Source organism: Falco punctatus (genome assembly GCF_963210335.1).
Source record: "Falco punctatus genome assembly, chromosome: 15".
NCBI lineage: Eukaryota > Metazoa > Chordata > Aves > Falconiformes > Falconidae > Falco > Falco punctatus.
Genome location: NC_137595.1, coordinates 7,635,856 through 7,662,962, shown reverse-complemented (window position 1 = coordinate 7,662,962; position 27,107 = coordinate 7,635,856). Strand labels below are relative to the sequence as shown.

General features: G+C 49.7%; 1 protein-coding gene across 8 annotated transcripts in view; it reads right to left on the bottom strand.

Annotated features, from left to right (window-relative positions):
* Positions 1 to 26,896, bottom strand: part of ATP11C (ATPase phospholipid transporting 11C (ATP11C blood group)) — a 62,664-nt gene extending 35,768 nt beyond the window's left edge. For 5 of the 8 annotated variants that reach the window (XM_080366043.1, XM_080366041.1, XM_080366040.1 and 2 more), the window contains exons 1-6: positions 14,225 to 14,254; positions 8,120 to 8,239; positions 6,157 to 6,246; positions 1,894 to 1,974; positions 785 to 892; positions 31 to 159 (exon numbers count right to left, since the gene is read on the bottom strand). In XM_080366043.1, coding sequence (XP_080222169.1) covers positions 31 to 159; positions 785 to 892; positions 1,894 to 1,974; positions 6,157 to 6,246; positions 8,120 to 8,239; positions 14,225 to 14,239 — 543 coding nt within the window. In that variant the 5' untranslated portion in view covers positions 14,240 to 14,254. Of the gene's footprint in view, positions 1 to 30; positions 160 to 784; positions 893 to 1,893; positions 1,975 to 6,156; positions 6,247 to 8,119; positions 8,240 to 14,224; positions 14,255 to 17,084; positions 17,136 to 26,684 lie in introns of those variants that run through there. The other 3 variants (XM_080366046.1, XM_080366045.1, XM_080366047.1) reach the window with 3 other exon arrangements.
* Between the last annotated feature and the right edge of the window lie 211 nt (positions 26,897 to 27,107).

Here is a 27,107-nt window from a genome sequence, read left to right as displayed (position 1 = left end):
CCTGAGCACTGCCCCATCCATCCCCGTCACCTTGAAATTGGACTCGCCATCGAGACTCGCTGTAGTGACGTAACAGGTCCCATCAGTGCTGCTGGAGGCCAAAAATATCAAGTCACAGGGGAAGGTCTCATCCGCTTTCACTTCTACTATGTCTCCAACCTGGAAGAAAGGAAACATCTACATGAAAAGCCCTCTCAGTTGTTATAAGATAGTCACAGATTTAGCTTCTCTCAAAGCCTAGCAGATAGTGTCTTGGCTAAAAAGGAAACCAGGCTTCAGGAGGTGCACAGGTCCCTGAGCATCACTCCACAGCCCAAAGGGTTGATCCAGCCCAGCACCAACTCCCAGTGCCCACATGGCATGGTTAGTATTTATTCTCTGCTAAATCTCGATGGAGCAAGAGACTGTACTTGTCTGAAGTGCAGTGTGATAAATTAACGTCAAAGCTAAGCGTACTTTCCTGGTGTCCTTGGGAGATTTGGAAATAGAAGAGGACTGCCTGTCCTGGAGAACTGCAAAATGCTGACAGATCTGTCAGTTGTCAGCCCTGGTATGGCTTTTGCAAGACAGCTTTTCAAAAGCAATAAAAAAAAAAAAAAAAAAGCAGCAGCATCACTCCTTAACCAGGAACGACTCTCAGAGCATCTCATCTGAAAGCGAGCTCACTGGGGCAGCTCTAACGGCAGTACATCCCTCCTCCCCTGCCCTTGTCTCCTTACCACATACCCTCGTGTTCCCATCGGCTTCAGCGATAACCACACGCAAGTTCTCTGTTAACAGTTACCTTGATTTTCTCACTCTCCTTCTGCACTTGCTTTGCGTTTTCGACAATGAAGACATTGCTTTTGTTCACTTCGTTGTCAGCTCTGTGCCTCAGCCAGTCCTCATATCCCTGAGCACACAAATACAGGCAACACAAACTCGTAACGCAGTAAATTACCAAAAGAGAAAGAGTAGGGACAGAGATAGGGACAGGTTTAAAAAAATGAATAAATTAAGCAGTCCTTAGAACTCCTTCATGCCTGACAAAACATCAACCAGAGTAGCTCAGGATGAATCAATTTATTTAAAAAACTTCATATGCATATTTGACAGATTCATAACCGATTAAAATAACACACAAAAATAATCTATATGCAGCGCATGCAACAAGCAGCTGAACTACTGTAACATGTTTCTATTATTCTCAGCGTTGGCAAGAAGTGGCTGATAATATGACTAATACCCTTAGCACCCCGCAACTCTTTCCTATGGTAACGCAGGATGAGACTCTTCCTCTTCAGTCTTTACTGAAAGAATAAAACATTCAGATTTGAAGCAGATGGCTTTTACTCTAGCACTCCCTTTCTGGCCCCTGAAGAAGAAACTTCTTTTATTATTCAATCCTTCTGTAGAGGAAATTTTAAATGGCACATGTGCGTATGATGGGAGGAAGGGCTTTTAACACCGCAAGAAGATGAGAACTGCATATTTTCAGGGCTAGCTGAGTGGTTGAACAGAACCTGTCCTTTCCATTTACCAACACCAGAGCAGAGTGTGAGCTATATTTGGAGCACATCTCTGCGAAGACTCAGACAGCATTTCTAAAAAGAGAAGAAAAATTCAAGTAAAGCCAGAACTACAGTAGTAACCTTTACTGACCCTCGTGGCTTGCTCACAACGGTACATATAGAGATGCTTTACATTGTCAAAAAAAGAGAGAGCAATAAATAACCACACTCAACATGCAGCCTCTCTTGAAAAGCACCAGTACACGTCTCACCTTCTGAGAGGGGTTCACCAAACCTACCAGCCCATTTTGGTGACTTTTAAGTATATTCAGATACACGCTCATCATTTTCTCTACTGCATGTCTTAAAGAGTATCTTCCTCCCCCCACGCTGACACCTGTACCTGTTTGATAGCTGTGACAGTGATGACAAAGAAGAGTGGGAGGCCGCTTGTCACCGGGCTGGTTGGGGTGTCCACTATCACCTGCAGAGAGAAAAAATGCACTGCTGACAACTGGCTTCCAGGCAGCAGAAGAATCAAAAACTCTGGTAACGGGGACAAAAGGGTGCTCATCCCACCGGGGGTAAGGCACAGGCCAGCAGGGGAAGAAGGGGCACACGACAATGACCAGCACAGGCATCCCCTGGAGTGCTCTCCTCCATCATGAGGGGACTATGCCACCTCCTCCCAAGTACCATGGGATGTCCTCAGGTGGGAAAATCCCTATCAGAAGTAGCTCCCAGCCTAAGTGTGACCTTGCTCTAGTGGGAAACAAAAGCCTGGATGAATGGGCTGCTGGGGACAGGCTGTATAAACGCAACTACTCACGGTGCGGGTGCCAGCAAGCCTGCTCCCACACCGGGTGTGCTGGAGAGGACCGAGGCAGGGGAGGGGAGTGGGGCAGAGGCAGCAGCACAGAATCACAGAACAGTTGGCGTTGGAAGGGACCCCTGGAGATCACCTAGTCCAGCCCCTGCTAAAGCAGGGTCACCTGGGGCAGGCTGCACAGAGTCACGTCCAGGCGGGTGTGAATGTCCCCAGAGAAGGAGACTGCACAGCCTCTCTGGGCAGCCTGTCCTGGGGATGTCACCCTCACGGTAAAGAAGTTCTTCCTCGTCTTGAGATGGAGTTTGCTTCGTGCATTTCTGAAGCACAGGAAAATCCACCCTCGTCTCCCACTAAGCCACAGGAGGGGTGCTTCTCCTCCTTGGCATGAAGGCTGGGCACATCTGAACCCTAAAACGCGGCCGGTTATAAGAGGGAGACCAGTACCAGTCGCCCTGAGCCACTGACACTCTGAGGTTAAAGGTAACAGGCATCAGCCCAAATTACCTATAAAATATATTGCATAACAGAACAGGAATATTTAAATAGAACAGAAATCCATACTTTGTCTTTAAACTCTCAGATCTGGAGCTCAGAGCACGACTCAAGCACAGCGACCGACTGAGGGCCTCAGGGGGGCGGCTGGATCCTTCCCAAGCTCGGTGCGGTGCTCCAGCCAGCACCGCGGCAAAGACCAAGCCCCTTCCATCGTTCATCAACTGTGCCACGGCTTGGCCCGAGGGGCAAGAACGGCAGGACAGGTTCGTAACCGGGACGGAATAACATAAGAGAAGGACAAGCTACAGCCCTGCCCCACCTTCCGAACCACGGCACACACCACCGGCAGCTTTTCCTGCTGTGCCCAGAGCAGGAGAGGCAGATGGTGAAGCTTGTGACAAAAGGGACAGGGAAGCTCTGCAGAAAGGCTTTGTGTCCCCACAAAGGGACTCTGTTTCCCTCCGCTTGTTTGCGCTTCCCTGGCACGCTCACCAGCAGCATCTGTATATTTATTGTTTCAGGCTGCCCGTAAAATGCTGCATTAAGGACAGGACTGCTCTTACCGGCTGGAAGCTACGTGGAAATTTTTAACTCTGAAATGCTCTACACTGAAATATTACCCTGCAGTACCGGACACAGAGAGAGAAGAGCCAGAAGGTATCCAAGTGGAAGAGATATGCCGCAAGCAGCAGCCAGGTAAGTGGTGTACGAGTTAAGATAAACACAACAAATATTTCCAGGGACACGAAGCCCCGGCTCAATCAAATGGGTGTAAAATGTTTACAAGCAGAAAGCCTGGCAGAAATCAGACCTTGGAGGAACAACCTTGAGTGATGGTGGTGCCAAGCGTCACAAGGACATGCAGCACGTGGGACGGCCATGCACTGGGGTGGCATCATTGCACTTTAGGCTGGTCAGCCAACAGTTCTCTTGCAAAAACCTGACAGATCCTGGGAATACAAGAGGAACTTTGGCTTTTAGCTGAGAAGGGCAAGGGAGAGGACCTCCTGCTGCCCAGCAGCAGTTTTCTGCAGTGGGCAAGATGTAGTTGTATTGAGTTTGTTTAAACAAATCATACGATTTCTGTCCACACAAATGCTGTATTATAGAAGTATGAATGCAAATATTAGATGAAGTCCCCGGGATAACTCATTTATGTATTTGGAGAAGGCACTCCCCGCACATTCCATGGCTGGATACTGCTCTTCCCATTCATGGCTGGTGGAAAGCTGAAGGACACAGGAGCAACGAGCCAGAACATCAAAGGCAGACTCCTTTGAAGCTATTTTTGAGCTCGTTTAGGACTTAAACAGTTTAATTTGGATCCACTTAAAGAGTGACAAAATCCTCCTGTTACTTAATGGCTTCTCCCTAACTCATTGTTTAGGAGACTGAAGACCACAGTACAGAAGTCACCTCCATCAATCAAAAGGGACATTTTTCATTCCTGGAACCTCCTAAATCAACTTACATCCATCAGCTTGGCCTGTCTACAAACACACTTGGACTATGTTTACCCTGGGCCAGTCCTTTCCATCAGGAGTTTACTCAGTTTCCTTTGAGTGTTGCAATAGACGACCCAAAGAAACAGCTATTTGTATCCTGTTAGTGTTCTAATATGTGTGCTACATTTAATGCAGGTATTTTCTCTCTCCAAAACAAGAGCGGAATTTGGAGGAACAGACATTTTGATAAAGGGTTTCAGCAGCAAGTAGAGCAGGGGCACCAGGCAATTCCCCAAGCGCCGGGATACTTCACTCCTCATGCAGCACATAGGGCAATTCCATTAATTTGAAGTAATGTAAAGATAAGCACCAACATTTAAGCTATAGATGCCACTTATCAAGGTATAACCCTTGGTATTTTAAATGAATGGAGTGGCCCTGAATGCTTTTTTAAGGCAAGTGACATCTCCAGAACAACAAGTGCCCGGGGGGCAGTCGGTTACTCTATATGGCAGCAAGTATATTAGTGCTGTCAGGTCGGGTTTTGTTCAGTTGGGTTTGTTCTTCCTCTAATAAAGAGAGCACGAGTGTTGCTCCCTTATTTCAGAGGTGCTAACAGAATAAAACCAAGGAGAAACAGCCAGTCTGTTCCCTCACCTGCATACACCTGTGCCTAAAATGTGTAAAGCAGCTAAACTGCAATGTTTTTTTTTTAAGTATAATCAAGAATATCCCATGTTCTTCATAGCCAGGGGGTCAATAGATAAAAATGTAATACCGCATCACTAAGTGGCCAGCTACACAAAAAGGACATCCCGACTCCAGGGCATCACTTCAGTTCAAGGCAAATTACAAATTCAGTCTGACAAAATGGAGCAACGCCAGCGAAATCAAGAGATGGAGGCGAGCCAGCTGATGCCGGGGTAAATTGGCCTTTCATGTAACACTGCCAGGAGGAGCCATCAACTGCCATTATCTTGGGATCCCCCATTTCTGCAGCAGCCACCAAAATGACTACAAATCGTAACTTTTACTGTAAGGATAAAACATTTCAGGCGCTCGTCTTTTAAACACGCAGCCTAAAAAGAGTGATACCCCAGACCTGAACCACCTAAACCCCGGAGAAGTCATCTAACAGCAGGCTGTTTGCCGTAGCTGCACAGCAACATTTAATGTGCGGGGGCAGAGTTTTGATGCCTATTTTCAGCCCTAGGGCAGGCTGTCTGCCGAGCCCCAGGCTGAGGATTTATAAGGCGAATAAATGCACTGCAGCGATTCTCCCAAACTCCCTTCGCCCCAATGCATTTTGACAGCCTGCTTTTCTTGGTTGACAGAATAGAAAATGAGTATTCAGATCTGCTCCTTAACCAAAGCCACAAAGCAGAGCAGAAAAAGTTTGCCCACGTATAAAATTTGCTATTTTGTCTGTGCAGAGCAGCTTCCTGAAGCTTCATGTTCCCAAAGCCTATGTGGTGCATCCTCTGAATATTCCTCAGTCCGGCCTCTCTTATCCTGCTTGCCTTGAAACTCGCTAAAACTAAGATATACAGATATCATATAACTTGGGAAAATACAGCTATGTAACAGCAGAAGTAAAGGTGACAAAAAACTAGATCTCAATTCTGTAGCACCAAACATATTTTCACCAGTTGACTGATGTTAATGGTTAAAGAGTTAAAATGCTTTTTTAATTGTTTCAGCAGTCAATCACATACCACAGGCCCAAATATTTTAATTGTTCTTATGCCCTGGGTGGTGTACCAGAATTATAACACAGCTTCCAACAAAAAACCACTTATAAGCAGCAACAGAACCAGTTCTGAACCTCAGTTCTTGTTCAAGCTGTGTCTACCATCAGTACATAAATAAAACCCACCCTCTGCATCAAAGCTCTTACCTGCACGAGGAAGATGATGAGGAAGTAGAAGTTGGCAATTCTTCTAAACTGCTCAAAAAGGTTCTTCGGGAGGAAGTTCCAGAGGGTGTACTGCGGGGAGAGAGGGAGGCTCACCGACAGACCGAGGCACCACGCTGACTGGGGACTAGAGCTACAACATGGGAAGCATGTGCACCAAATAAGAACGGCATTTTCCCTCTAACCCAGCAAGGAGCACCACAGCGAGCTGCCTGAGCAGCCCTGGCATGCTCCCAGCAGAGATCCAGGTCCCTGCTTTAAAACCAGGAGCACAGTGCAGCTGGATGCCGAGATGCCACTGAGCTCCTGCTTCACCTCCGAGCTCCGTCTCTCTCCACTCGTTCATTGAACACTTGCGAGTGTCTCACAGCTACATGGGAGAGTTTGTTTCTTTGCTTTAAAATCGGTGACTATTTCTCTTTGGTCAAGATAACCCATCTACATGGCTGAAGACGGTAAAAGGCTAAAATAAGATAAAAACAACAGGCTCTGTTTCAGCAGACAACTTCTAGACAGGCACTTGCAGAGATGTGATTTCATGAAAACATAATGCACAGTGCAGCGATTTATATTTTTTTCCAAACAAATTACAATAACCAGCTCTTCCGTAAAAAAAAAGCCATGTTCCCAATACAAGTTTGTTATTAGGTTGTGCTTCATTACTATTTTAAAAAGGCTGCCAAATCATTTACTTTGGAAAACATGTAGAATTCAAGAACAACATGGAAAATAAAGGGTCTAATATCTGATCTTTCAGTCTGCCTTGAATAAAAAAAGAATAATAAAGCAGCCAAGTCCAATGTCCACTTAATTACAAAAACAGACTAGTCAGGTAAGAAGACTCCCTGTCTAGCAAATATAAATGGGAAAAGAGAGCAAGGACACAATATTCGAAAATAAATCAGGGTAGATTTAAAATTAGTGCTAAAACAAACCATTTGTCGGAGAGGGAAAGGAACAGAAACGAGGAAGGTGTCCTCTCTGAAGGACCCTCTTGCATGCCAGGGAAACGTCAATGGGAATGCCACACAAATCAAGCACAGCTAGACTTAAAACTTTTCCCCAATATAAAGTCAGACAGCACAGGCATATAAAATCAAGTAAGACCCAAGCTGTATAAAAAAAAAAAAAAGAGGGGAAAAACCCCCTTACAGCTCAAGTAAAGTAAGACCAAAGCCTAACTATGCTGAGCATCATGAATCCTAACCAATGTGTTATGTATCCAGCTGTGCTGACAATATGGGATGCCACTTGTTTGATATTTTACTGGAATCTGCTTCAATTCTTTTGGAACAACTTCATAAATGTCACGGAAAAAAGCTAAGCAGAAGGCAGATGGGTGTCACGCAGTTTTCCACCATAAACAAAAGCTGCATTAATACCGTATGAATGTTTCCCCTTTCATCCAAAGGGATAAACAGAGCATGGTTATTTTTGTCCTATCTCAAGAGAGAAAAATCCCATGGAACAAGAACAAAACAAAAAAAAAATTAAAAATAGGGGAATAGTATTTTTCTGTCCATTTATAAAATAATCCCCACTCCCTTTTGCAAATCCGAGTTGCTGTTGCCTCACACCATATTACGCTTAACCTGTCCTTTCTTCCCAAAGGGAATGCCAGAAAACAAAGCAAACCGAATCCAAAAAATTACAAACACCCCCTCCCCCCAACAATGACACATCCATGTGCTTTGCTCGCATCCAGCCTAGAAGAAAGGAACTTGTACGCACCCCCACTGGACTGATAGGAAGAAAGAGAGCCTAACAGTGAGACTGGAGCTGGGGTGTGAGGTATGGACCTCCGCATGCAAAGGGACCTTTACATCCATCCTTGAGGAATTCAGAGGTTCTCACTTTCAAAAACAACCATCAAATAAAGCCAGGGTGAATGTACGAGCAGGGAATACATGTGCACGATGCACCTGGACAAGCGGAGCAAGCTCACCTTGGAGGAGACAATCCTGTTGTCGCAGAACTTCTGTGCCACGTATGCATCTGTTTCCGAAACTGGACGGTGCCCCACCACCACGGTGCGTGTACCGACCCGCTTCTCTTCCCCAGCACACTGTTGGGGCAACCAGGAAAGGGAAAAATTAGCTTTTAGCTCAAAAGAAGTCAAATATTTATATTAATAGCTTCCAGCTTCTGAAAGCGCAGTGCTGTTCATTGGAAATAAAGCAGCTGGAACTTCAAAAATTCACTTCTTTGCCCCAGCAAAAGCACAGAGAACGAAGAGGCACATGTAAGGCCATTTAGCAAACCCAAAGCAGTGCCGAACCTGCAACCTGGGGTCTCAGTGCTGCTCAGCCACTGGCCCACCAGGACCACAGCCCATCCCACGCTCCACCAGGACAGGTCACCGCTCACGTCCCCCACACTCCTGCCCTAAGCAGGATGGCTGCTGCCCACACCTGCAGCCTGTGCCCATCTGCCAGGCAATTTTTCCTTCTTGAAGAATACACCTTTATCAAACACTTCAGTTCATTAGCAATATAATTGATCTTCCACACATCTCTTCCTAGTCCCAACCTGGAGAATCCTTCCGTCTTGGGTTTGTACAGTGGCTCCAGGCTCTACCCAGGACACCACAGAGGATGATGGAATCTGCACCCTCCCTTACACTTGCTCTCCTGTCAAACCCTCAAGTCCACCTGACACATCTCACGATCACACTGGTGCCTGCAGACTTGGGATTTGGCTTTAAAAAAAAGCATACTTTTGCTATTTTAAAGTCTCCAATAAAACCAGAAACAATGAAGCAGACAGTTGCACGTCGCAAACTCCTCAAAAAGACATGCAGGGTGTTGGGGATGCCACCTTGTCCTGTTGGGGTTGTATTTTAAAGCAGAATGAGACGTCACAAGTGAATGCTAACCTGGCGTAACGGGGGCTCAGCGACTGCCCCGCTGCTCCGCAGCGGCCCGGGGAAGGATGAGGGGAACTGCAGCAGAACCAACTCAGACAGGGGAAGCAGAGCAGCTCCACGGGAGGAGAGCACCCCTTACACAAAGTCATGAGAGATGCTTGTGACTGGCAACACGGGGCTCTAGCAGAGACCCCCATCCCCACAGCCCTTGCAGGCTTCCCAGGGGAGGTCCTGGTGCCCGGCAAATTAAAGACAGATCCTTCCAATCCAACAGACAGCTTTTAAATAGTGCCTAGTAAAAAAGGTAGTCAAATACACTGAAAGTAACAGTGCTCTTAAACATAACTCTTAAATATGAAATTTCCAACTTTCTGTCACTTTGTTTGAAAATATCTGTGAACTGGTGACAAGGCAGCGGCAACACAGGTCCCCACAGCCCTGGGGAAGCCTCTTGGGTGGACGGGACAACACCACAGCCTCTGTTCCCACCAGCTTCCAGCTCCAGGCTGCTCCACACGCACGAGATTCTCAGTGGATGAGAAAAGTTTATTTTTAAAAGAAATGCAAATGTGCAATAGTCTAAAAATCAGCTTTTCAACCTGTCCAGGTTCCACCTTGCAGGTAACAAAGTGTGGCTGCCACAGCTGCTGGTGGCCAAGCCCGGAGACTGGGATGGCACTGGGAAGCGTTTTGCAAGGTCAAACTTAAAATTATAAAGTGAATTTGAAATGCCCACTAAGAGTGGATGCGGTGGAGGGGGGGGGGGGGGGGAAGTGGTCTTAGGCTAGGCTAAGGTTTTTTTAGAGTTAAAGTTCTGGATTTTGAAACGTGAGCAGAGAAGACATTCGTCACTGTTCACCGTTCAAGGGCATTAGCAGGCAACAGGGCTGCTAAAACACCAGCCGATACTGCTCCTACTCCACTCAGTCTCATTAAACCTCAACCTTACAGCTTACTTGCCTTCAAATCCCACCAGGGCAAGTGACGGTGCAAAAATGCCCAATTGCTATCCTGTGTCTGCTGCCCAGCGTGGGCTCAGCCCGCCGCCAGCGGACACTCCTGGCGTGCCCAGGACCCAGCTCAGCACCCTGGCTGTCCGAAGGGCCGGCTGCAGGCAGCTCATCAAGCTGCAAGCAAAACCCAGCTAGAGAAGAGGTGCTCTGAAAACAACCACACTGTGACAGCAAGGCCCGCGACTAACTACTGCTTGGGGAAAGTGTGAAAACAACACATGCACACCCCCAAAACAACATTAAAACATAAAAATCTGAGCCAGCCCTATTCATGTACCTGGACCAGCAGCAACTGTATGGATGTTGCACCAGGTGTGGGATCTACCTGAAGAAAGCAGAACCTCTTCCTTCCCCCGTTCCTCACCCGTATCCGCAGCATCTTTAATTAAAGAAGTGCTTTCACACCATGCCTAAACCCAGTTTGGTGTGCTGACCACTCTCACTACAGCCATCCTCAAACCTCCAGCGGCTGGCATAGAGCAGAAGCAAGTTTCTCACACCACTGCAGGTGTCCCTGCACCCCTGGCCGCAGAGCCAGCAGCACCCACCCACCCACCCGCCCCCCGGCACTGTGCACACCCCCACGGGGCACGGCTGGCTCCCCAAGCTGAATGCCACCACCCCAGCGCCCTCCCAGCCTCACCGCCACCGCCTGCAGCGATGATCAGCACATCTCAGCTGGGAACCAGACCCAGGAAAGGCTCCCCGCTGTAATCTGCCGCGCTACAGGGGTGGCAGCCGCGTGTCTCACCAGCCTGCACCCCAGAAGCGAGAGGCAGAGCCATCATCCACACCAGCGCCGGGGAGCAGAGGCAGACTGTCCCCAAGGCTGAAGCCCCCACCGTGTCCCCAGGCAGGGGCTGGAGCCAGGCGTGCCTGGTGAGCATCCGTCCAGCACCAGGAGGAAAGCAGAGCTTCCCCCCCACGCTGCCGGCAGGGCGGTGGGAAGGGGACAGGGTGAGGGTTTGCCGAACACACGCATTGGGCATGGAAGCAACAAAAGCTCTGGTTAAAACATTCCTGGAAAAATATACGCAAGTCTTTACTCTGCAAGACTATCTGTAGTTAGCCATGGGAAACCTGGAGGATGTGAAGCCCCAGAGCAGAAGACAACCCAAGTCCCAGGTGTGGGGTGCTAGCTGACCAAGCCCCACTGAGTTGTCCCCACCAAGCCCTAGGTGGGCTGTCACCCCTCAGCTCCTCCTCAGTTCTTTCTGTGAAGCATCCCCTACAAAGGTGACAGCAACCCCGCAGCAGGGCCCTCCACAGGGGCAGCAGAGGGAGAAGTCCTCGCTCTCTGGTCTAACTGGACTCCCGCCTCTCCCAGCATTTCATTTCCCATTCCCTTGACCACCCCACGGTGTCACACCATCATGCAGCTACACAAGCAGCTGGAAGGCTTCATACCACATCTCTCTCTTTTTTCACCTCCCAGACAGCAAGTGCACACTACGACGATGCCCACAGTGAGAGGCATTGGCTCAGCTCGGCAATTAAAAGCTCTTATTTTGACACGCTCACCTTCCATGGCTCGCTGGGCTGCTAATAGATTGCCAAGTCTTAATAACGGCTCTCAACGGAGACTTAAGAGGAGATTTAGGGAGTAACTGCCAGGCTTTTGGGAAAATTATAAAATATGCAGATTAGCAGAGAGAGGATTTAGATGACTTTTCCCAGCCGCCTTTCATCAAAAATTTTAATTCTGATGGAAAAAAAAAAAAAAAAAAAAAGAAAATATTACTTGGAAACAATTCAAACAGCTGCCTCGCTGCCTGGCGGGGTTTTGTAAAGCCCATGGTCCACAGCGCAGGCATCAGCTGGTGTAAGCAAAAGCCAGAGTTCTTACTGCTGTTTAGAGCCAAGCCCGACAAAAGGATTATTTAAGAACATAAACAATTGCATTCCCCCCATATGCACTGTATCACCTCCCTCTGCCTGAGGCGCGATGCTCGCGGGAGCGCTGGGAGAACCAGAGCTATCGGTAGGGATCAGCGGTGTCAGGCTGGCCTCGGGACCGCACCGTGGGAAGCTGCGCTGCATCCCCCCACCAAACCATGAGGATCTGGGGATGCTGGCAGGCCACCCCAGTCCCCTCTCTGCCATCCCCTGCCCCAGCAACCCAGAAGAGCTCCCAGAAGCTGGCAGACACGGCACCCTGGGGCACACCGCACACCCCAGGAATCGAGAGGAGGGAGAGAAGGAGGTATTTTTGAGAAGAGCCACTATCCTGTTTGCGTTATTTGAACGCCAGCACCAGAAATGCAGGTCTCTCCTGCAGCATTCCAAGCTTCACTCAGGGCTCCTGTTCCTCTCCTCCAGCACCTAACCAAGCCCATCAGCGAGTTAATCTTTCAGCAAAGCATCCAAACCAGATTGCTCCTGAAGGAGCTCAGCTGGAAGACAACAGCCAGACAAACACAAATCATAGGAGATAAAGATGAGGCTAGCGAAGCTGTTCTGCCAGGAGCATCTTTCCGAGCTGGCAGCTCACTATCTATCCCCGCTTCCCACCTCGGGCAGGACCAGGTGCCCAGGATGCAGTAATAAATAACCACACTGTCGCCACCGATGCGGACACAGACGCTCTGCTGCACGCACGGCGGGGCACGGTGCTGCTGCAGTACAGCCTTCCTCGTACCACAGTGAAATTCAGATATAGAACATATTCCTGTTAAATATTTTGATGCAACCCAACCTTCCCATACTTTCAGCTTTGTATAAAGCCCACTTATTGCCAGACAGAGCAGTTCTGAAAAGAAGGCATTAGGAATAATGGCTATTTTCTTATGCTGTCCAAATTCAAAAAGACCATCTACACATATCAATATGCCCACGGAATATTGGCCACCTGAGGCTTGGCATTTTGCTATAAACTCTTCTTTGAGGAGTTAGGAAGAGGCATGATGTGAAGGCATCAGACCAGGGCTAAACATACCCATGGATGCAACTAACAACCCAACTTAACTGATGACTTGAAGCTGCTGAAGCATTACACAGAGATGGTGGAATTATGTTCGCAGCCCACAGCGCTCCCCAGATCCTTCACCCTGGTTTGGGTGAACCTCCCTTTGTGCCTCTTTCCCCTTCCCATCTGTGCCCTTCTCCCACAGGGATGCCCTGGCCCAGCACAACAGCCACGCCACCCCGTCCCCTGGAGAGCATCATCTCCACCCACCCTCCCAAATATCTGGCTGTCCATCACAGCACCATGTACAGGACCTGGCCGGCACTTGATAAAAGTTGCAAACCTGGGTAAAAATTAGCAAGCCTGGGTAAAAATTAATGGAGTTAGGAGTTCAACAGGAGAGGTGAACCTGTACTCTGCAGCCACTGTTGACAAGGAGCCACTCTAAGTGGGCTATTTCTAGGGCAGCTGCAAAACAGTGTTTAATTATATCACCCATATGGAAAACAAATGTCTGCGCTACCTGCTGGCCCCATTTCCAGAAAAAAAAAATAGTGGAAGAAAAAAATAAAAAAAAAAGCCCACCATTTTATTTACTGGTTTCAGAAAGCACCTAAACCAAAACTAACTAATCAAAAAAAACTCCTTTCATGTTTGCTGAAGATATCATCAAGCCACAAAGTAAACACAAATAAGTCTTAGAAAAAAGATCTAATAAAAAACCACAGGCATTTAAAAAAGAAAGAAGTCATCTGCTAAAACCGGAGATAATTATACAGTACAAGTACAAGGCTCAAACATTTGAATGAAATCACAGCTTATATTAAATATATGCAGAAGAAAGATTAAATCACGTTACTTGGCTTAGATCTCATGAATAGTTTAAACTCTGATCACTTCCATATTGTTCCATTTATCATAAAAGCAGTAGAGAAGACGACCTGATTTACAAAAAAAGCCTGCAAAAATAACACCACCTCCCAAAACAGCCTGTTCTACCTCCCATTGCACTTAGCCCCAGAATAACCAAGAAAAACACATCCACAGTTTTTAAAAGCCTCCGTAAATTTACCATAACCTCCCCAAATTGCCCAGCAGCCTCAGAAAGCTGCTTGGTACACCAGCCTCATTGCCCAACCGATATATTTTTAATTAAAGTTTTTCCTGCCAATTTTTCTATTATTCTTTATCCTTAGTCGTTTCTATGCAAGCACAGGTGATGCTTTGAGAAAAGCCTTAATAATTTAGCAGCTTGGCTATGCTTACCCTCACCGACCACATTTTTCGGCGGCTCTCCTGATTTACACACAGAACTCCATCGATCGGGATCAACCCCTCCGCCCTCCCATGCGCCTGTGGGAACGGGTCAATAACATGCACAGTCCTCAGGAAAAAAACCAACATTGCATTTAAAATACTGAAAGGCCACAGGTCCAAAAGGAAGGGCTACGAGCACCGCTCCAAACTCACTTCCCACCGGAGAGGACTTCTGCTGCTCATCCCTAAGCAGAAGAGGGAAGGCCAGTACCTCAAGAAAGCAAAAGGTTGAAATTTAAACCATTATCCCTTCTCCTCTGTTGAGACTGAAGATCCTACTGATAATTCAACCAGACAGAAGACAGCACCGCCCTGGGGGGCAAGCTGGCTCTAGCCGAAGTGAGGTAGACATGCGAGCCCCCAGACCAAGCAGAATAACAAGCAAAAGAGGAGCCATGGGAAAAGGATCAATACTTTTTTAAAAAAAGAAAACCCATGGTCAACACTTGATAGGGCTCAACACCCAGACCTCATACCTGGTCCCTGCTGGGGATGACAAAGCATTGGATGATGTGCTCCAGCAAAGCATCATTGACACCAGCCTTAACTCAAGTCAAAGTACGTCCAGCAACATGAAAGGGCCCTGGCCAAAACCCATCCTCATGTCCCCTCTGTCCCCAAAATGTGCTGTCTCACCATATGGGCTTGCAGGAAGGTCACCTTCACCAAGGACAGCGGGCTGGAGAACAGCAGAGCCCGGGCTGAGTTTCCTGGAAAGGCTGATTTTGCCAACAAAGCCACCGATAAAAGCAGAGAGACCCGGCAGGGCGGGGAGAACAGGGGAAAAGGCTACTTGAGACTTAAGGGTGGAGAGAGGAAATACAACAGGTTTTCTTCCCCAGATAATAAATTTACAGGAGAGCCCAGCCCTCTCCTGGACTCGGGGAGCACCGTGCACAGGGGTGACAGCCCAGCTTCTATTGCTATGGGCTTTGGTTTTGTCGCTTGTGTTTTTCCATCTGGAGACAGCCTACCCCAAATCATGCAGCACTGCATCTTCCCAGCAAACACGCCACACCACCCGTAACCACAGCTTCAGCTCCGCAGTGCTCTGCAGAGAGTCAGGTTCACGTACGACGCAGAAAGCCAACGCCAGAGCAAAGCCAGCAGACATCAATTGGGACTGCATTACTTCAGCGCTGCTGTTTTGTGGAAAATCTGTTGCTCCTGTTCAAACATAAACACCAACTTTTGGAAGTTTTCAGGATCTCAACTCTACTTCCCTGCCCTGCTGGCAGCCAGGACTATGAAACCGTCACTCAATTTGAAATACAGGCAGCATATTTTTATTTTTGGCAGTCCAAAAGAAAAGTTTGACCAGCATGCTGCTAGCATATAAAATTCAAGCTCACAGGAATACTTCAGACTAGAGAACAGAAAAAAGGACTCTGAGTAAGAGCCAAATGTTTTGCAGAGGTCACAAAGCAAATACAATGAGGTCTTCCTGCCTTCAAACCTCTTACTCCCTCCTTCCCCCGGCTCAAGCTGTGCACATATGTCCGCTCATCGGCAGCTATTTTAGCAGGGCAGCAAGCAGTGATTTGCCCTGGCAAAAATTAAAGTAAACGCAAACTGGAAAAAACCTCGTAAGTTTGCAATTGTCAGTGCTTGCATCAGCCAGCAGAGCTATAATTTTTGGTTTTCCCGTTGCTTTCTGGTCCTCTGAAAGCCTGAGCTCTTCAGTTATAGAAACAAAACAAAAAAACCCTAAATACTATGTTATGCATCCCAGCTCGGCCAGACATCACTCTGACCTCTTCCACCTACAGACACTTTGCCCCCTTTTAAGTTTTCCTAGCATTTCAGAGCCAGGCTGCCAACTGCCAGGCAAGCCCATTTCCCAGAGCAGCTCCTTCCCTTTCCCCTGGGAAAAGAGCCTGCCCGGCTGCCCACCCGCCAGGACAGAGGCTGCAGACCCCCCTGCCAGGGCGTACATCACGGCAGCAACCCAGAAGCAAGGGCTAGTACCCAGGCCTGCCCAGCCCGCATCCCCCCAGGGCAAGCTTCTCCCCGGGCAGGCTCTCACACTCCCACAGAAGAGCCAGCCGGAGGGATGAGGGGGCAGGTCCAGGCTGCACAGGGTGACCAAGCCCCGCACTCACATCACAGGGCGCCCTCACCCCCTGCAATGGGTACCCAAGGTCCCAGCCCCCCCATACTGCTTGCTCACACTGGTTCAAATTAATTTTTTTTTAGTCCAAAAAAGCAAAAGCTGTGTAAAAGTAACAAAAAAAAAAGTAACTAACAAAATGTAACCAACAGATTTATCCTTGAGGCTGCAGGCAAAGTTAACACTAGGATCCTGGATCAGTGCAATCCACCCTGTCAGGAGAGAAATCCTCAACATGTGGCCTAGAACTGTTTATCTTCAGGAAATCCTTTTGGCTCATGTTCCTGCCGGGCTGGGTGAAGTAGCTGCAGAGCAGCTCCAGCAAAGCACACGCTGCTCAGGGCTGACCCAGCACCTGCGCTGAGCAACGCCGGTGTCCAGGGGCTGCAGCAGGAGGGAAATCCGCTTATCCACAGGGACATGGAGCAGAGGTCTGAGCTAGCCCTGGGATGCTGGAGCTGGTGCTAGAGGGGTTTTGGTGCAGTCCATGCCGGCATGGTCAGCTGCAGAAGTGAGCCCATCCCACGTGGGAGAACAGGGCAGCACCCCAGGAGACGACGCATGGCGTCCCCATCCCACCAGCCGCTTTCTCTACATGGGCACTGAGATAAGGGCTTTCCTGCTCTCAGTTACCAAGCCAAGCTCCCTTACCCAAGGTTTCCTCTTTCTGCATGTCTGATCATCCCACCCTGCACTTACCGGAATGGTCAAGTGGAAAGTCCCACTTCCATCCATTCAACTGCACTGGAAGAAGCCGCCCCACAGAAATTATGTACTCCACACATTAATCTGGCTGATACAAGGATGACAGCCTTCTGGGTATCGCAGCTAATTTTACTGCGCTGCCTCCCTCAGCAAACATTTATAAGGAACAGTGAGCTGCAAGGAAGTTAAAAAAAAAAAAAAAAAAGAGAATAAAAAACCTTCCACAACTCAGAGTGAACAAAACTGGCATGCAACCACCACCCTGTGAGCCACAAAAAAAAAAAAAAAATTTACATTTTAAGCTTGGCTTTGCAGTGCCTGTAAGAGCAGGGCTGCTGTGCTGCTGAGCGGGTGCCCCCAGTGCAGCCTGAACCCCCCCAGCCCTGAGGCAGTGCTCAGGACCTCACATCACCCCTGGTCCCTTACAGGCAGCAGCTGCTTGACTTTGTGCAAATGCTGGGGAGGAATTACAAGAAATCATAATAAAAGATGGCAGGGCTGCTCACAAAGTGGAATTTTTTTCCCCTACATTTAATCTCCCAGCAGTGACATTTTTGATTATTTTTTTTTTTCTCCTCTTAAGCCAATTGAGACTCAGGTGGCCGAGCACAGCAGCGCTGCCGTCTAGCAGTACTTAATTTTTATTACTGCTGAAAAGATCTTGGATTGCAATACCAAAGAAACACTTCAAATTGTCTAGTCTTGCCTGTTGCACATCTTGTTCAGCCTTTCCAGATCCTTTACTGTACAAAAAAAATAGGTTCCCTTCATTTTGCAAATTAGTGCATTCGTTGCAAACAAATTACATCTACCAAGTGAGCGCTGCTTCTGTTACCCACTTTAATAGTCTTATAAAATCTTATTAAGGTGCACAGCACACTTTAAGAGAGGCCAGACAAAGACTGCTTGCTGAACCTTTGAAAATACACAGCACCCAAGCCCTCAGCACACCACCCTGCAAAAGCGAGGCTGGGGCCAGACCACGGGCCCTTCCACCTATAGATCCTGCAGAATTCCGGTGAAATCACACAGCAAAAAGCCCGCAGAGAAGCACCGCACATCTAAGGCCACAAAGGAGGTCAACAGGAATCTTGTTTGAGTCGTGAACAAAAATAACGAGCCCGATTTGCTCTCAAAATACCTGGCTATGACAGCCTCGCAGGTGCCTAGACCTCCCTTCTGCTGCAGGAGGAAAACAAAAAGCCCTTTACAAACAGCCAGATCAAAAATAAGTGCATTAAGCTTTCATTAAGGAGAGCAGGACAAATGTTTCTGAACTACAAACGCTATGAATTATGGCTGGATGTCAAGAGCAGGCATGCTTTTAGACTAAATTGGCTTCGGTTGGAATTACATCTCAAACAAAATGACTAAAGTTTTGGGAAATAAAAAATGACTGGAGTCAGCAAGATGCAACAGGTGTCTGCAAGAGACATGAACATCCTGCAAATGCGCAGGAGGGACTGCAGAAGGAACTACAAGGGGTTTTTACAGAGCACTTGCTCTGAGCAGCATCCACGGCAGCAAGCATCCCTATGAGAGCATGAAAAATGATGGAGGGGAAGAAAAGCACAACCCAGGACTGCTTCACTTCCACCAGTGAGCCCTCCACTAGGGCATCAACCGGTTCCTCTCCCCAGCCAGCCCCAATGCCCCACCTGGGGGCAAGCAGCTCGATCAAAGTGGCACCTCGTGCCAACTGCTGGCTGGCAGCTCCCTGGATTTTGGCTAAACCTGGGAAAGAGCTCATAAAAAATATATATATATTTTTAATGCATCTATATATATTGCATACATGCATATTTAATGCATATATATTGCACACATTTATATTTAATACTTTATAAAAATATGTAGTGAAGTCACTGCAGCCTCTGGGCAGAACAGGTTTTTCCTGACCCAACAGCCACTCTGCTGCCAGGCAGGAGCTGGGCAAGGGCAGGGGTCGGAGGAGACCTTTTAAAACGGGGAAGTTTCATCATTTCCCCAGGCTGCAAGTTAGTAAACTAAAGCTTTAAAACCATCTGCCACTTACTGCCCATCCCCTGCGGCACACAGGCAGTACCGGCATCGCTCTCCTACCATGAAAGGGTGACGGCAACCCACATAGCAGCTCCATGCACCACTCTTGGAGACAAGCTCACTGCAAAAAGCAAAATACTAACTGCCTAAGTCACATGTCAACCAATTCAGGCAAACCCCGGGTGAAACTTGGAGGTCAGGTGTTGGATAATTCCAAGCAATTCATTAAACTGCAGCGCAATGATTACACCGAAAGCAGCCAGGGCTGCCTTGTGGTGGCAGAGCCAGCCTGTGGAAAGGGTGCAGGGGGTCACAGGACAGCAAAACTACAAGAAGAAAATTATTATATAATAATTAGGAAAAAATAATAGAAATGGCTTACAATCACCAGCAACATGAGCAGCAGTGTCCTTATTATCCATTTCCAATGAGCAGGACATGCTTTCTGACTGGCATGGTGTCCCTAAAGGCAAGGCACTGTCCGAGCACAGCACGCCTCACCGATGTGTCCTTCACACAGCGCTCGCTGCCAGCTCCCTGTAAATTAGGGAAAGCTGAAAATCTCCAGGAAAACAAGGGTAAACACTAAAAAAAAAAAAAAAAAACACCACCGAACCTCAATATTGCTTGGTAACTAAAATAGGGGGGAAAAAAAACCACCTGTCTACTTGCAAGAGGTGAGGGAGCCAGGGCAGGAGATGAGTATCAGGGCTCTGCTGGCTCCCCTGCAGCAGCATGCAGCATCTACAGATGGTCTGGACGCAGGTCTGCTGGCTGGGAGAGCACAGGAGGTGAAGTCCATGACACCTTGTGTATAGCGCTGGTAAATGGCACTGGTAAAACCTGCTTGGCAAAACCCAGCCCATCCCTCCCAACAAAAGACCTCAGCAAGCCCAGAAATATTTCTGAGATGAGCAACAAGAAGCAGACTGCAGTCTAACCCCACCGGTAAGGTACTTCCTGAGATCACCTCGGGATAGCCTGTCACCACACAGGACCAGAGCTGCTGCCCAGTCCCCCTGGCACAGCTCGGCGGGGGACCTGGGGGACACTTTTGGGCAGAAGGCCACGGAAGCCTGGGCCAAGCCAGGGGAGCTGCGCAGTAAAACCTCCGTGTTGCCCTCCAGCCTCTGTACCCGCCTCCTACACACAACTAAATACAGAAAACTCCCTTGAAAAATCCCCCAGCTAACGCTTTCAGGGAAAGGCAAGCAGGTTAATAGTGCACTCGGTCACCCCATGTCCATGTTTCTTGGGGAACTCACCCTTCCCAGACACCCCAGCCATACCGAGCAGCTCGGTGGCTCCCTTCCCCTGCCGTGGCGATGCCAGCTTCTCCTGTGGGCACATCTCGGCCACATGTATCACAGGGGACATCCCCTCACTTGGCCACCCCTGCATTTTCTCAGCAAGGACAGTAAGTTAAAGTCCCCCACAGAGCCCCATGCCCTGAGGAATCAGCAGCCAAAGTCTGTTTTTCTGTTGCATATCTCTGCAGGTAAGAGATGTAAGCTTGGGTACAGCGGGAGGAAGATGCCCACAGGGACCCAACCTGCATTGCTAAATCACGGTCACTGGCAGAACAACTGATTTTGGTGTGAAGGCTTCTTCTGCCATACAGACTTCATTAACACACTTGACCAGCGTTGCTTTTAACTAACGTCAAGAAAAACCCAACCAAAAACCCCACCTCTTCACCAGAGAGCACAACAGCGGTTACAGTCAGAAAGCAACAGTTTTAATTGGAAAGGAAGTGCCTAAACCAAAGGCAACAGGATGAAATTAAAGGCAAGTCTGAAAAGCTTGCTATTAATAGATGGTCTGTTTGCTTTTACAATTTTTATTGTTACAAAGCAAATTGCCGTGCCTTCAGCTGCAACTCAAGTCAGCTTAGCTCTGAAGCTTCCCCACACAGCCCAGACAATCGTTATTATTCTTAGCAAAATACCAACTGAAGACAAAAACCGTTTCGAGTGAAGAATAAAATCCAGCCTCGAGACACGTGTTATCTTCCACAGAAGAGTTTCTGCAAACCGCAGGTTTAACCGGCGGCACCATTTATCATGAATGTTTGACCAGTGCTTTCCACTCCCTCCTTGGCAATTTCAAACCTCTCCAAACTTTAACTGCACATGTGAACGTTTCCATGCAGCTGCTTCTCCAAGGCTGGTTTGTTTGATTTCTATTTCTTTTTAACCAAACGGTTGAGCTATTTCTGGGAATAAGGCTGTTATTTCTGGGAATAAGACTACTGTTCGGAGAGTGCTTTGCAACGTTAAAGAGAAACAGTTACAGCAATTTCAGAAACTCCTGTGTGGCCATTTTCCAGGGTAAGGGCATCCATGAGGGATTGCAGCCCCAGGGAAGAGCCTTTGCAGCTCCAGGTTCCCAGTTTGAGCTTCCGTTGTCTGCTCTGTGGTCAAGCACGGGCTTCCCTGTGGCTGCTCTAGGGGAACTGGCCCTGAGCACGCAAAATGCTGTTATCATGTTAAACACGCATTACAAAATAAATTCTAGCAACATTCATGAAAAATTCAAGTGACTTCATTAAAAAATCCACACTCTTTTGAAGCGTGGGATTTCTCCAAGCAGAGCTGCCATCCAGTGTCACAGTGACACCCCAGCCCGAACCTTTGCTGCTTGTAGGTTTTTGTCACATTAATGAAAGTAAAGCGCTTCCTGCAGTCAGATACAAGGTATTTGACACGCAGCCTCACTCTCAAGGTGTTAACATGGCTGGGTTGGGGTAAAAGCAAAAAAAGCAATCCTCAAGGCTTCCAACTCCTACCTATGCTCTTCTTTCTTATTAGAACAGAAGCTGCAATCACACACTGTAATGTTTGGTTCACACTCTCTAAGGGAAAAAAAAAAAAAAGCAAGCGTGAAAGAAAATTGCAGATGTGCTCCATGTCCCGAAATAGACTTTATTACACATTTACTGCAAAAACTACAGGCGGGAGTGTAAATCTGTATCCTCCACCCCAGACTCTGAGATCTCCCGCAGGACGCACTCCAGCATCCCCACGAGTGGGGCAGGGTCTGGGTGGGCAGCAGCCAGCAGTGGCCAGCCCCGCACTGCCTGGTGTGCCCCAGGGGCTCTCCCCATCCACCCCTGCCCCTTCTCACCTACTCCCCACTGCCAATGGGGAATGTATTTCCCTTCTAAAAAGTGACTTTGGGCCATTTCTCATTTTCTGCCATTTGAATAGGTCTCAGTGGGGGTATTTTCCCCGCAGTGCCGGGCAGAACCTGCCCTACAGGGCTCAGCATCCCCGCCTGTCCCGCTCCTTCCCAGGCTTGAACCATCTCTCCAGCTGCCAGCACATGCCCCTTGAGCCCACACATGCCTTCTCCGAGGCCGCCCTCCTGCCTCTGCTCCTCCCCAAAGGGGCCAGGCAGGGCTTCAGGGACACGAGGGGACAAACCACCACACACTGATCTTGCTGATGGCTCTGCCTGTGGTGGGGCATGCCACCCAGACCCCCATCCCTGGCAGCACCAGCCTCTCCCCCCAGGGTGTGGGGGTGCTGGGGCATGCTTGGGACAAGACAACCTTCAAAAAATCCAAAGGGGCTTTGCAAAACTGCAGCAAAGCCCAAACGGAGCCCCAAACCCTACATGAGGCACCACTCCTGTGCTCATGAGCCCCCACCTGCAGGGACAGGATTATTCCCCCCAATGTTTTGGGAACAGCAAGGATTTGGAAAGGGAATTTGTGACACTTGCAAGCACTTTAATGAGAGAAACCATTCCCTAGTGTTGGCAGAACACCAGTGGCACGGCAGGCGCAGCCAGGGGATGCAAAGCAAGTGGCGAAGCAGTGCCCAGAGAGCCCGGCTGGGGCAGCCCCAAAGAGGTGACAAGCCACAGGTGACATTAAAGCTCGGCCTTAAGTGCCTGTCACCTGCAAGCCTGCCTCGTGGCAGTTTGCATACAATTTTTTTTTACTTAGATAAAATGAGCCCCAGATGGAAAAGCTCCACATGAAAGCGGCACCAAGCACACAAACGGAGAGTAACGGTCCATTAAAGGCAGCTCCCTGGTTTTAGGGCAGCACAAAGCAAGCCCTAAGTGGGCACACCCGAGGCATTCCAGCAGGGACACCAAGGGACAGGTCCTGGCCCAGGAGAGCTGACAAGTCCCCGGGAAAGGCAGATGGTGGAGGGCACGGGACCCCACACAGTCCCATCACCAACCTGGGGGTACCCCCACTGCTGGCAGCCACACAGCAGAGATGGATGGAGACCCCAGGAGAAGACCAGCAAGGGAACAGCATCACCAGACCACAACAGGGCAAAGGCACCAACTCACAACAGGTCCAGCCCAGGGACTAGCACCACATGCCCATCTGAGGCATCTTCCCCGCAACCTCAAGCGAACATTCTTGAAAGTCAGGAGCTCACAACCAGCCCAACATTAGCTAAACACCAGAGATTTATCAGGGCACGGGCTACAAAGAGGATCAAGCCCTAAGGTATTTAATTAAAAGGGAATAACACGACTAAGGTCCTGTTGTCAGACACTGCACAAACACACACAACAAAAAATTTTGCTCCTAATTACAGACTGATTGTTATTTTCTTATTTATCCTGGGGTTTAAACATCAGAAAAATACTAAATACTAGAGGGAAGAGCCACGCTAACTGCAGAGGCAAGAGACCCAGGTGGGAACACCGTGATGGGCAAGCATCGGCCCATGGGCTCAGCCAGCACCAGGCACCCTGCAGGGAGGGAGAGCATTCCCCTGGCTCAGAGCTCCTCCGCTATGAGCGGGGTGGCAGCTCCCAGGGCTTGCTTCCAGACCAGCCTCAAGTAAAAGCAAACAGGGAGAAAAAACTGAAAACAGGGGCATCAGTAACTTTTCTTTCTGCATTTCGTATTTAGTTCTTAAACCAGACCGAACGGCACTGGCCCCGGCCCCGGCCCCGCAGCACTGGCAGAGCTGTGGTGCATAGCCATGGCCCGGAGGTACCGCTGCCTGCATGCTTCAGAAGAACCAGGAAAAGTAATTAAGGAAATAAGCTGCATTGTCTGTGATGCACGACACAGGGACCAGCACTTCCCATGTATCTGCCAAGTGAGTTTGGAAGTGGGCAGTACTCATCCCAATCCTGTGAAGAGCCCTGCACAAGGAGACAGACCCACACCCTGCCCTGGTCACCAACGCACTTCCCCACTCCACTCCGGCATCCTCCCCACAATAGCCGTACAAGTAGCATGAGACTAAAAATAAGACTCCAATGCCAGATTCCGTTTCCAAAACGGAATTAAAGTTATATTTCAAGTTGACAGTATCTCCTTAAAGTGGATTAACCATGGCAATTCAATCGTGCCTCCCTGCAGTGATCCTGGCCCCACTTTCCTTTCAGCAGGGATGACTTCAGCGGTGTAAAGTGAAGTTCAGAATCCAATTTGTTCCTGCAGAGAACATCAGTCTGTGCCCCAGGGTAGCAAATCAGACCCCACATACACCACTCTGCCCTTCTTGCTCTTTTTACCATCGCGTTTTGTACCCTATGCAAGATCAAAAGGTTTATGGGAGGGAGAAATGGAGCCACATAACAGTCATGTTGATAAGCAAAGGCACACGCATCATGCCTATGCTGTGAAATACATCTGAAAACAGGATTTTTAGTATCTGTTGGTATTTATGAGCCTCTGGCAAAGACCACACAGTGGAGAGGTGACAACATTTGTCTGAGTAGCCCTGTGGGATCTTAAGTGTCAGATAACCTGCAGCATTTAATAACTGCAGTGAATTTTCTGCAATGCCACTGCCACACAATGAGCATCACTTGAAGCCCTGTGCTACCTATACAGGACCAAGGGCAAGACCACAGCTTGGGGGTACCTCCAGGGAGACTGCAGTGGGCTGTGCCCTCCTCCCACAGAGCAGGAGAGGGGACCAACCCAAACCTCCTGGGAGATCCAACAGGGCTGGGGACAGGGCAGAGCCACCGCAGAATGTTGGGTGGCAGGAGCTGCTATCTGCCCAGGGCTGGGGGTATGTGTGCACTGAGCCAGTCTGATAACAAACAGCTTGTTGCTGCTCAAACAGCCCTTACAAAGCCAACAGATAGAAAAAACGCTAAAATCCCTCAACAACAAAGCCGCTGCCCTGCTCCCTGAGCAGTTGCTCCTGTAACCTTCCAAACATGTGCCGCAATAGGTTAGCCCTGAACAAAGCTGTTAGAAATACCTGGGTTCGGTGTTCAGGGTTGTTTCATTCCCACTCCAGTGGATATCACGCCCCAGCAGTGGTGCACATCCCCTCCCCATGCCAAGGGACTGCAAGAGGTGGCACAGAGCTGATGCGGGACCACCAGGCCGGTGTGGGGTCATGCTTCACGCATCAGGAAGATGCTAGAGCCGGAGCCCAGCCAGGACCTCCATGGCTGGCAGCTCACAGAAGGCACCCGCCTAAAAACTCCTTTAGCTAATCGCTGCGGAGATGCTTCACATCCCAAACCAACTCAGAAAAAAGCCTCCTGCAAGGGTGGGGTAGGAAGCAGAAACACAAAGCAGGGTTAAATTGAAAGTCATCAAAGTCAGAAACCAGGCGCTGAGATTAGAACCGATAGGTTTGTCCCTGAGGCTGCAAAACAATAGTTGCAGGAGGTGTGTTCTCTACAGGGCTAACCCAAAGCCTGCAACAGAAACACAACCTACAAACAGGAAAATTCACCATTTCCACACATGCCCATCCCGCCAGAATTGCTGCAGAGCTACTTCCAGACTTAACAAGGAGATTAGAGTCCCTGGTGCTGAGAGCATGGAAATATGTCACAAACCTCACTCAAAACCAAAAAGTGAAGACGAAAACACACCTGCCGGCAGCTGCGGCCTGTGGCGGCCGCCGGCAGCGCCCATCACCCTGGCGGGCAGCCGGGTGCCAGGCGGTGCAGCGCCCCGGGAAGCAGCTCCGGCCGCACACCGTGCTCCTCCCGCACACCGCGCTCCGGCCGCACGCCTGCCGCCTCAACTCCCGCAACTTTGCTAACTACGCACTGCGCAATAAATGACACTGCTAAATAAGCAGAAGCTCCTGAAATGATGTCAAAGCACTGGTTTTACCGCACTCGCTGTGGGAAGAGGAAAAGATGAATAATTACAGAGTTCAGGCCAAGCAATGAGGTCACGGTGAAATTTATGAGGAGCTTATGTGGCCCCGGGAGGGTCGGTAACGGACCCGGGGGCACGGAGCGGGTGGGAAGGGCGGGCAGCACCCTGCCCCTCGGCCGGCCTGGGACCACGGGTGCATGCTTCCAGGGGCCGGGGCGGCCCCCAGGGTTCGAGGGGTTTGGGGGAGAAAAAAAAAACAAAACAATGTTTGGAAGGTTTGGCCTCTCACAGCAAAAGCAACTTCTAGCCAAGAGCCCCAGGGCCCGACCCCAACGGTATCGTAAGGGAGGGAGCAGCCGCTGCGCCGCCCGAGCCCCGCCGCCGCCACCCCCCGGGGTGCGCCCCGGCCCCCCGCGGGCCGCACCCCCCCTCCCCCGGGAAAAAGCAAATCCAAGAAAAGCTGAGAAATCACACCGGCGCGCTGCCCCCCGCCCCGGCCCCGCACTCACCAGGCGGCTGAGGCTGCGGCGGAGCATCGCGGCGGCGCCCGGCCCCGCCGCCCTCACCGCCGCATCGCCCGGCACGGCACGGCTCGGTCCCTAGGCCGCCCGCGGGCCGCGCCGCCGGCCGCGCACCATGCCCGCCGCCCTGCCCCGCCGCCCGGCCCGGCTCGGCTCAGCCCGGCCGCGCTCGGCTGGCGGCACTTCCCCCGCGCCCCCGCTTTTGTCCCGCCGCCGCCGGCGGGAGGCGGTGCCGCCGCCCCGCAGCAGCCTGGGAGCTGTAGTGCCGGGCGGGGCCGCCGCGCCGCCCGCCGCCGCCCGGGGGCGAAGCCTGCGGGGCCGGGGCCGAGGGCTTGGGGGAGGCCTCACCGCGGCCACCCGCGGGGCCCGGAGCCCTGGGGTCAGAGCCCTTCTGCCCGGCTCCCCGCCGGG